Source organism: Ahaetulla prasina, chromosome 5, assembly GCF_028640845.1.
Source record: "Ahaetulla prasina isolate Xishuangbanna chromosome 5, ASM2864084v1, whole genome shotgun sequence".
In the NCBI taxonomy this organism is placed as follows: domain Eukaryota; kingdom Metazoa; phylum Chordata; class Lepidosauria; order Squamata; family Colubridae; genus Ahaetulla; species Ahaetulla prasina.
Genome location: NC_080543.1, coordinates 15738109 through 15749465, shown reverse-complemented (window position 1 = coordinate 15749465; position 11357 = coordinate 15738109). Strand labels below are relative to the sequence as shown.

The window sequence follows — 11357 nt, the reverse complement described above, 5'->3', positions numbered from 1 at the left end:
TATATATATATATATTTTTCATGATATGTTTTTTACTTATGACAATGTTTATGTATACTGTTATAACAAAATTAAATAAATAAAATAAAAATAAAAAATAAAAGTATTTCCAGTTCAGAACGGTACAGAAGTTGAACCAGACCTGCTAAACTTCTCCAAGTATCTAGTCTCCATTAAAGCTGGTATCTCGCAAAATTCCATTTCAACTATAAATGATGTTGTTGTCAGCTGCCACTTTATGATTGCTTGTGCTTCGCTACTGTTCAGTGACAGACTGCCATGAACGCTGGGGAATGGAGAAATGTAACAGAGAAAGGGGGGAAATGAAAGTAAGTGCTGTATTTCCTCCAGATGCTGCTTCAAGGTCAACAGGCATACCAGCTGCATACCAAACTGTGCCTGGACGCTCCTATCTTGCCTGAACCTCATTGGTTGCCTGGGGGTAAGTAATGGGATGCAACTAAGGTGGAGAAAAGTTGTACTTAGGGATTCTGACGTGCAATTCTCAGATCTGGCTTTGCATTACTGTGATACCCTTGACTTAACTATACCCTTCTCAACAAATGGAGCCAAGGATTGTTTCCATTTAAGAGTTTAAGCTGGGGCATGTCTGACAGATACGGTGTTGCCAGGACATTAAAACATGGAGACAAAACAAATAAGGCACATCCTTCACGATCAACCAAAGTCTTCAGCATGCAGCAGAGCATACTAGAAGAGCAAGAGCAAAAAGAAGGGCTACCAGCATGTCATGCATTCATTCACGTGGACAAAAAAGGAGAAGCGCTTTTGTTCCATCCATGAGAACCAGGTTTGCTCACCAAGATATGCTCTTCAGCATATTTTCTGCCCTGATAGGAAAGTTGCACAAGGAAAACATGCAGGATTCATTATTATTATTATTTATTTTTTACTTCCTTTAACAAAGCAAAAGCTAATAGAAGGAAATAATAGAAAAAAGTAGAGTCATATATACAAATATAAATAGATACATACATGTACACACACACACACACACACACATATATATATATACATATATGATGGTTCTTCAAATATACAACACAGGATTCCTTTTGCTTGTCAAAACGGTAAAAGGCCGTCATTGCTCCACTCGAGATAAGGGGAGAAACGGTGCACAAGTCTGTCAATGCTCTGGTCACTCAGGAGCACCAAAAGCGTGTCAGAGATGAACAGCGGATTAAAAAAGTGAGTGTACGCCAAGACAAGGCCAAGGAATAGACAGAAGGCAAGTAGAATTTTGGCTGCCGTCCATAAGCAATGCAGAACCTTCCTTGCCTTTGACCCATCCGCCATCAGCCTGGCCTCTATTTGTTCATGCATCAGGATGCCCGTTGGCATCTGGTTTTCCCGGTCCAGCCGCACAGAGGAGGCCTGCTGCACGCAGAGGTCCTGCTGGTCCTGCAGGTCTTTGATGCGCTTCCTCCTGTCTTCTCTGGCTGCCTGAAGATTTGTGACTCTCTCCTTCAGTTGGCCGGATTGGATCTTTTCCACGTGGCAGTTATGCTCCATCTTAGCCAGTTTATCTTCCAGGTTACGCAGGTACTTTTGAACCTCCGATGGAAGGTTCCGCATCTCCTTGAGGTTGTCCTCTTGGGCAGGCCTGTCGTCTCTGAAGGCGGCCACCTGGCTGGTGACGGCGTGCATTTCCTGGTTGAGGTCTTCGTTGGCTTTCACCAAAGACTTGTTCTGCCGCGCTAAGTCTTGGATCACCGTGTTGGCTTGGTCCAACTTTTCTCTGATGTCCTCCACCGTCACCTGCAAGTGTTCTATGGTGGACTTAAGGTAATCCATTGTGTTCCGGAGAGATTTCTGCTGCTCTTTGATGCACTCCTTGTCTTTGAGAAACATCTTGTTCTCAGAGTCCAAGCAGACTAAAGTCCCTCTCAGTTCTTCTATCTGGAGACGGAGACTTTTGTGGGTTACTGAGAGGTCTTCCACGGGTTCTGTCGGCTTCCGAGATGTTTTCAAGATGCTGGGCTGTTGGAGAAACAGAGAGACACAATCACACCCTCTCCTCAGTTCCGGGGGTTGGGGCTGAATTTGCTAACCTGCTTTGATGCATTTCCTTTCTCTTTCTCTCTCTTTCAGCCCCTATCCACCTCATAGGGTTGTTGTGCAGTGGTGGATTTCAAATTATTTTACTACCGGTTCTGTGGGTGTGACTTGGTGGGCATGACAGGGGAAGGATACTGTAAAATCTCCATTCCTTCCCCAATCCAGAGGAAGGTTACTGCAAAATCCCCATATCCTCCCGATCAGCTGGGACTCAGGAGGCAGAGAATAGATGGGGGTGGGGCCAGTCAGAGGTGGTATTTACCGATTCTCCAAACTACTCAGAATTTCCTCTACTGGTTCTCCAGAACTGGTCAGAACCTGCTGAAACCCACCTCTGTTGCTGTGGTGGGGAAAACTGGAGAAGGAAAAAGCATTAGATCGGGGTGTCAAACTCAATTTCATTGAGGGCCACATCAGGGCTGTGGTTGACCTCGGGGGACCCATGTGGGCGTGGGTGACTGTGTGGGTGTGGCCAACTGAGTGGGTATGGCCAGATTGACGCCACTCACTGGGCGTGGCTGACTGGGTGGGCGTGGCCAGCTTGATATCACTCCCCAAACTGCTGGCATGTTTCCTCTTCGCACTAGGTAGACCAGGCCGAAGCCATGCTGGCCCAATGTGTCCTCTTTGCATTGAGTGGACCGGGCTGAAGCAAAACGGGTAGACCGGCCTGAGGTGATGTGGGCTGGCCCTTTACATTTTCCAGGACGGCCCTGCGGGCTGGATCAGACCAAATCATGGGCTGGATCCGGCCCGAGGGGCTTTGTGTTTGACCTCCCTGCATTAGATATTTCATTTCCTTGAGTTATTTATAAAACTAAAGGTGGGATTAAAAGTCTAATAAATAAAAAATAAAAAAAAATAGTTCAAGGTAAATTCTTTGGGAAAGAGCTTTTGACAGGATACCAGAGCTTCTAGTTTTGTTTCTAATCACTGTAAAAGAGTTTTAAAGGGTTTTTTCCCCAAATTAAAATACAAAATAAAGAAAAAGAAGAAACAAACTAACAACTATCAGAGACTAATAATAATTAAAAAAAAACCTTGTGCACAAATAAAAAGATAATGAATAGCGAATATATCATCCACACTGACATTAAACGTAGAAAATCCAGACAATGCTGACAAATGTATATCAGAATTATCTGACGTGTTCTCCACCCCTTACAAAACATGTCTACATATAGTTATAAATTTTCCAATCTGATACCAATACTATGTCACATTAAAAAATGTCCGATGTGGAAATTTATTTATCTAGCAATCCAATGAACTCAACCTCTATTTGCTATATATTAAAAAAAAAAAAGCAGTCAACAGATAAACCCAAAGGTAAAACTAATCTTCCAAACCCTCCATTTCCCCCCACTTTTAATGACTCTGTAATCCCTTGCATCAGGGTGGAGTCAGGGCAACTGAATGGAATTGAGCATTTACTGTCCGGATGCCCTTCCTGACACCTACATGGAGCTCACAGCAGATAATTTTCTCTTTGCAGCTAATGACAGAAATATCTGTCGCTACCTATGATTGATTTGGCCACCTAATGAGAAGGAAGGACTCACTGGAGAAGAGTCCATGGGGGTCAGACACAACTTCACAACTAACAACAACAACAACCTATGACCGAACTCACAGCCTCCTGATTGTGAAGTGAGAGCTCCTCATCTAGGCCACCACACTGGTCTCCAAAGCCCTCCATTAAACATCTGTTATTGTATTCGACCCACAGAAAGTCCAAAAATGGCTTCCAGTCTCTTATAAACTTATCTAATCCATTGTCTCTAATCAATGCAGTTAAATTCGCCCTCTCTGCCAGTTCAATCGGTTTTAAAGTCCACCCTTCAACAGTTGGCGTCCCCTTTCCCTTCCAGTGTTAATATACAATGGTCACTTTTGACAATAATTGTCATCAAAAGGAGGTATCAGCATCTTAGAAGCAGTACTTGATACACAACGGATGATAGTTTTAACAAACGTGTAACAACATTGGAAGCATATCTGGTCAATGAAGTTGATTTTTTTAGGTTAACTTCCTCAAATAATAATAATAATAATAATAATAATAATAATAATAATAATAATAATAATAATAATAATAATAATAATATAATATCAGAGTTGGAAGGGACCTTGGAGGCCTTCTAGTCCCCCCCCCCCTGCCCAGGCAGGAAACCCTACACCATTTCAAACAAATGGCTATCCAACATTTTCTTAAAAATTTCCAGTGTTGGAGCATTCACAACTTCTGGAGGCAAGTTGTTCCACTGGTTAATTGTTCTAACTGTCAGGAAATTTCTCCTTAGTTCTAAGTTGCTTCTCTCCTTGATTAGTTTCCACCCATTGCTTCTTGTTCTACCCTCAGGTGCTTTGGAGAATAGTTTGACTCCCTCTTCTTTGGGGCAGCCCCTGAGATATTGGAACACTATCATGTCTCCCCTAGTCCTTCTTTTCATTAAACTAGGCATACTGAGTTCCTGCAACCGTTCTTCATATGTTTTAGCCTCCAGTCCCCTAATCATCTTTGTTGCTCTTCTCTGCACTCTTTCTCAAGTCTCAACATCCTTTTTACATCGTAGTGACCAAAACTGAATGCTCTGAATCATTGAACCGGATTGATTTCTATCTTTGGGGTCAAAGGGGCCATCAAACTGGGATATGCTGAAGCCAATTTTTGGCTCCTAACTCTTACAGATGTTTCTTAGTGTACGTTATTGTTAGCTGGCTGACTCCCAACCCCTTATGGAGGTGTGTACCTTTTCCATTGTAGATGGTGAGATTTAGTCCCAGGTGTGGAGCAGGTATGACCACTTCTCAAGTATAGTGTTGAGCCCCACTTTTCTAGCCTTGCCCCCTATATAAATAAATGCTAAATAAAACAACTTTGCAGTCGCTTTTCTTCAGATCCAGGTATTTTGAACCTGATCTTGGCAGTGCTGCCATCCAGAATAGCCAACAATGTTGGAAATGTTGACAGTTGGCCATGGTCCTCCAGCCAATGAGATTTGGAGGAGCAAGTGATGTCACAAACAATGGCTTGGATTTGGCTTGGACCTGAAATGTGAGAAAAATCAATCCTCTGGTTGCCATCACCTGAGGGGGCCTGGCCCATTAATTTTAGTAGCAAACTAAGTTAAGAACTTGTTACAAGCGAGCCACGAATTAGTTTCAACCCGAGCTAGTCCATCTAAATCAGGGGTCTCCAACCTTGGTAACTTTAAACCTGGAGGACTTCAACTCCCAGAATACCCCAGCCAACTTTGCTGGCTGGGGAATTCTGGGAGTTGAAGTCCTCCAGGCTTAAAGTTGCCAAGGTTGGAGACCCCTGATCTAAATCATTTTATCTAAACTTTGGCTTAGCAGAGCCATTCTTAAAATCAGCAGGCAGTTAACACCTACTTCAATAGTTACCCCAAAATGCTAAAGAGCTGAACGTCTATGGAGATTCTCAGTCATCCAAGTCATGGTTATCCCAAAGGTGATTTTTTGCCCCCCCCCCCTTTTCAAGAGCCAACTGGACCAAAAAAGCCCAAAACTGAGCAGCCGATGGGAACAAAACTACGTATGCACGCCCCTTACCTCTCCTACACTAAATACTAGGGTCTCAAATGTAAATTAATAAATGCAAGAAGTATTGTAAACAAATTACCTGAATTTATCCTCTTATTAAACAATGGTACATTTGACATCATATTTGTTTGCGAAACATGGCTAAACTCATCCTTCAATGACTCTATTATTTCAAACAAAGAATACCAAGTCCTTCAATCAGATCGTGAACACCGCAGAGGTGGTGGAGTAGCTATTTTTTACAAAAAATCACTGAACTTAAAAAATATTCAAGTTGCACACAAAATCTCTCTGCCTGAAACTATTGTATGTGACCTGTCCACCAACACCACACTTAGATTCATACTGTGCTACAGAGTCCCTGACTACGACATCGCTCATGCAAATATGTTAACCTCACTACTAACATGGGCTACCTCTTGCCCATATCCTCTCATCTTTCTGGGAGACCTAAATCTACCTTCTATAAACTGGATAACAAATGAATGTACAACTGAACCAATCCATACTACACTATACAACGCAGTTACAAACCTAGGTCTTGAACAACTAGTAACTAACAATACTAGACTCATGAACTGCCTTGACCTCATCTTTTGTAATAATGTGAACTCAATTTATGGACTACAAGTAAAAGAACCCTTTTCCAACAGTGACCACTGCATGATAGACTTTTATCTAAACATACGCCCTCGCATAAATCATCACAACAATAGTATTCCCAACTACAATTTTAAAAAAGCCAACTATGACTTTATAAACAATGATCTCTCATTTCTTGACTGGCAAAATCTATTCTCAACCTGTATCACTGTAGAAGACTACTATAAAATATTCCTACTTGAAATCAATAAAATCATCAAACTATACGTACCACAAATCACCACCAAAATCAGAAAGAAAAGCAAATTACCCATATCAATAAAAAAGCTGCAATCACAAAAAAAAATCCCTCTGGAAAAAAAACAAAAAGGGTTATGTAGCAAACTTTAAAAACCGCAGCAAGAATATTTGCAACCAAATAAAAACAGAATGTAACACTTACCACACCAAACAAGAAGACCTTCTACGCACTAATTCCAATCCTGCTTTCTATAATTTTGTGAACAATAAACGTAAAGAAACAAGATCCATCCCATCACTAAAAGAACCAAAAGGCAAAGAATGTACTGACGAAACAGTTAAAGCAAACCTCTTTAACTCATTCTTCGGCTCGGTCTTTGTAAACAGTGATGGCTCATATCCAACATTCCCCAATCGTACCAAAAATGTTAACAACAACTTAACTCATATAAACATCACAGAAGAAAACAACGACCTAACACATATAGACTTCACAGAAGATAATGTTGAAAAAGCCCTTCGCAACCTGAAACCATCATTATCTATTGGATCAGATGGACTATGTGCATACTTTTTAAAAAAACTTTCAATTAATATAGCTGAACCCTTAAGCATAATCTTTAATAAAGCCTTCAAAACTAATTCCCTTCCAAAACTCTGGTCTCTAGCCACAGTCATCCCTGTCTTCAAAAAAGGAGATCCAAGCCTAGTGGAATATTACAGATCTATCTCTCTATGCTGTGTCTCATGCAAAGTAATGGAATCTATCATAAACCAATCCATTACATTCCACCTTGAAACAACCAACCTTCTCTCTAATAAACAATTTGGTTTCAGAAAAAAATTGTCTTGTAACTTACAACTTCTTCATTGCAAAAACATATGGACTACCAACCTTGATCAAGGTAAAGCAATAGATGCAATCTACATAGACTTCTGCAAAGCTTTTGATTCAGTAGTACATGATAAACTACTCCTCAAATTAAAATCCTACGGCATTTCGGGACCTCTTCACAATTGGATAAACGCCTTCCTGTCAATCAGACAACAAGTGGTCAAAATTGGCAACGCTATATCAAATCCTGTTCCTGTCAAAAGTGGTGTTCCCCAAGGTAGTGTTTTTGGTCCAATGCTCTTCATACTATACATAAATGATCCCTGTGACCTCATCTCAAGTTATTGTGTTCTCTTTGCTGACGATGTCAAACTATTTAATACCACTAACAATATTTCTACCCTTCAAGAAGACCTCGACTTAGTTTCCGATTGGTCTAAAACTTGGTAACTCCAAATCTCTACCAGCAAATGCTCAGTCTTACATATTGGAAAAAAGAATCTTATCAACAAGTACAAACTTGATGGTCCCTCACCCTGTCAAAGATCTTGGAGTTCTCATATCAAATGACCTAAATGCCAAAGCCCACTGCAACTACATAGCAAAAAAGGGTCTAAAAGTAGTAAACCTAATTTTACGCAGCTTCTTTTCCAAAAACTCTACACTACTAACTAGAGCATACAAAACATTTGCCAGACCTATTCTTGAATACAGCTCATCAGTCTGGAACCCACACCACATCTCTGACATAAATACAATAGAATGCGTCCAGAAATATTTTACTAGAAGAGTTCTTCACTCCTCCGAAAACAGCAAAATACCTTATACCACCAGGCTTGAAATCCTGGGATTAGAAAACTTACAACTCCGTCGACTTCGACATGACCTGTGTTTAACACACAAAATCATCTATTGCAATATCCTTCCTGTAAATGACTACTTCAGCTTCAATCGCAATATTACAAGAGCAAAAAATAGATTCAAGCTTAATGTCAACCGCTTCAAACTTGATTGCAGAAAATATGACTTCTGTAACAGAGTTGTTAATGCTTGGAACTCATTACCTGACTCCATAGTCTCTACTCAAAATCCCAAAATCTTCAACCAAAAACTGTCTACTATTGACCTCACCCCATTCCTAAGAGGACTATAAGAGGCATGCATAAGAGCACAAAAGTGCCTACCGTTCCTGTCCTATTGTTCCCTTTATTATATCAAATTAATATAGCTAATGCATATTCTTTACTTATATATATATATATTTTCTTCATGATATGTTTTTTTACTTATGACAATGTTTATGTATACTGTTATGACAAAATTAAATAAATAAAAAAAACAATTCAAGGAGGTCAATTAGAGTTGCTCTAATTATTACAGATTACTTCAGAATTGCTGAGTTGCTCTTCTCTGCACTTTTTCCAAAGTCAACGAGACTTTGGAAAAAGTACAGAGAAGAGCAACTAAGATGATTAAGGCCCAGAGACTAAAACATAGGAAGAATGGTTGCAGGAGGGTTTGGCTAGTCTAGAAAAATGGGGACGCGGTGGCTTAGAGGGTAAGACGCTGAGCTTGTCGATTGAAAGGTTGGCAGTTCAGTGGTTCGAATCCTTAGTGCCGCATAACGGGGTGAGTTCCTGTTACTTGTCCCAGCTTCTGCCAACCTAGCAGTTCGAAAGCACATAAAAAATGCAAGTAGAAAAAGTAGGGACCACCTTTGGTGGGAAGGGAGCAGCGTTCCATGCACCTCTGGTGTTGAGTCATGCTAGCCACATGACCACGGAGACGCCTTCGGACAGCACTGGCTCTTTGGCTTTGAAACGGAGATGAGCACCATTCCCTAGAGTCGGGAATGACTAGCAGGTATGTGCAAGGGGAACCTTTACCTTTACCTTTAGCCTAGAGAAAAGAAGGACTAGGAGAGACATAATAGCAGTATTCCAGTAAATTTGAGGGGCTGTCACAAAGAAGAGGTGGGGGGTCAACTTATTTCCCAAAACACTAGGATAAGAAACAACGGATGGAAACTCACCAAGGAGAGAAACAACCTGGAATTAAGTGTTTTCTTTGCTGACAATGTCAAACTATTTAACATCACCAACAATATAGCTACCCATCAAAAAGACCTTGACTTTGTATCTGAATGGTCTAAAACTTGGCAACTCCAAATCTCAACCAGCAAATGCTCAGTCTTACATATTGGAAAAAAGAACCTAAACACTAAGTACAAGTTTGATGGACATTACCTTACAGATGACCCCCCCCCCACACCCTGTAAAAGACCTTGGAGTTTTCATATCAAATGATCTAAGTGCCAAAGCCCACTGTAACTACATCGCAAAAAAGGCCTTAAGAGCTGTAAACCTAATCTTGCGTAGCTTCTTCTCCAAAAACACTACACTACTAACCAGAGCGTATAAAACATTTGCTAGACCAATTCTTGAATACAGCTCAACTGTTTGGAATCCATACCACATTTCTGACATCAGTACAATTGAACATGTCCAGAAATATTTTACAAGAAGAGTTCTCCAGTCCTCTGAATGCCACAAAATACCTTATGCCACCAGACTTGAAATCCTGGGTTTAGAAAATTTAGAACTACGCCGCCTTCGACATGATCTGAGTTTAGCTCATAGAATCATCGATTACAATGTCCTTCCTGTCAAGGACTACTTCAGCTTCAATTGCAACAATACACGAGCAAACAATAGATTTAAGCTTAATGTTAACCGCTCCAATCTTGATTGCAGAAAATATGACTTCAGTAACAGAGTTGTTAATGCTTGGAATACACTACCTGACTCCGTGGTCTCTTCCCAAAATCCCCAAAGCTTCAACCAAAAACTGTCTACTATTGACCTCACCCCATTCCTAAGAGGTCTGTAAGGGGCGTGCATAAGAGCACAAAAGTGCCTACCGTTCCTGTCCTATTGTTCTCTTTATTATATCTAATTAATATAGCTATGCATATCCTTTACTTATATTTACTTATATTATATAATATTATATAATATTTACTTATATTTACTTATATTTCATGATATGTTTTTCTTTTTTTACTATGACAATGTTTATGTATACTGTTGTGACAAAATTAAATTTAAAAAAAAGTTGTGGGTGCTTCATCACTGGAGGTTTTTAAGAAGAGACTGGAAAGCCACGTGTCTGAAATGGTATAAGGAGGTCTCCTATTTGAACAGGGGGTTTGGCCTAATAGAACTCGAAGGTCCCTTCCAGCTCTGTTCTGAATTGAATTGAAGGACGACCCACTGCATTCAGACGACAGGAGGAAGAAGTACAACTTGCGGCGGCCTATGAATGCAATCAGGGAATATTTAAAAGTAGAGTTAACCTTTACAGTTGCGCGGACGCGCCTGTGCGTATTGTGCAAATCCAATGCACTGGGCTGGCTTTTTTTTTTTACATTTCTTTTGTCACAACAGTATACACAAACAATTGTCGTAGATAAAACAACATGTCTTGAAGAAAATATATAAGTAAAAAAATATGCCTGAACTATATATATTAATTAATTATATTAAAAGGTTATGACCTTTAAAGCGCTCCATGGCTTAGGGCCTGGGTACTTACGGGACCGCCTGCTGTTTACCACATGCCTCCCACCGACCCGTACACTCTCACAGAGAGGGACTTCTCAGGGTGCCGTCCGCCAAACAATGTCGGCTGGCGGCCCCCAGGGGAAGGGCCTTCTCTGTGGGGGCTCCCACACTGTGGAACGAGCTTCCCCCAGGTTTACGCCAAATACCTGACCTTCGGACTTTCCGTCGTGAACTGAAGACACATCTTTTCATTCGCGCAGGGCTGGCTTGAACTGAATTTTATTAATTTTAAATTTTTATTAATTAATTTTAAATGGGGTTTTTTAGTCTAGTATATTTTAACCTATCAGGCTAATTTTAAAATAAGTTTTTTAATCTGCTTTTTAAATTGTATATTGTATTATCTGTTTTATTTTTTTGCCTGTACACCACCCTGAGTCCTTCGGGAGAAGGGCGGTATAAAAATCAAT

General features: G+C 40.5%; 1 protein-coding gene across 1 annotated transcript; it reads right to left on the bottom strand.

Moving 5' to 3' along the window:
* Nucleotides 1-990: 990 nt before the first annotated feature.
* LOC131199854 (myosin-2 heavy chain-like) lies at nt 991-11061 on the bottom strand. The gene is made up of 2 exons (XM_058186085.1): nt 10125-11061; nt 991-2001 (listed from the first exon to the last, which is right to left on the bottom strand). The coding sequence occupies exon 2, from the start codon at nt 1870-1872 to the stop codon at nt 1084-1086; it is 789 nt and encodes a 262-aa protein (XP_058042068.1). The 5' UTR covers nt 1873-2001; nt 10125-11061; the 3' UTR covers nt 991-1083.
* Nucleotides 11062-11357: the final 296 nt, after the last annotated feature.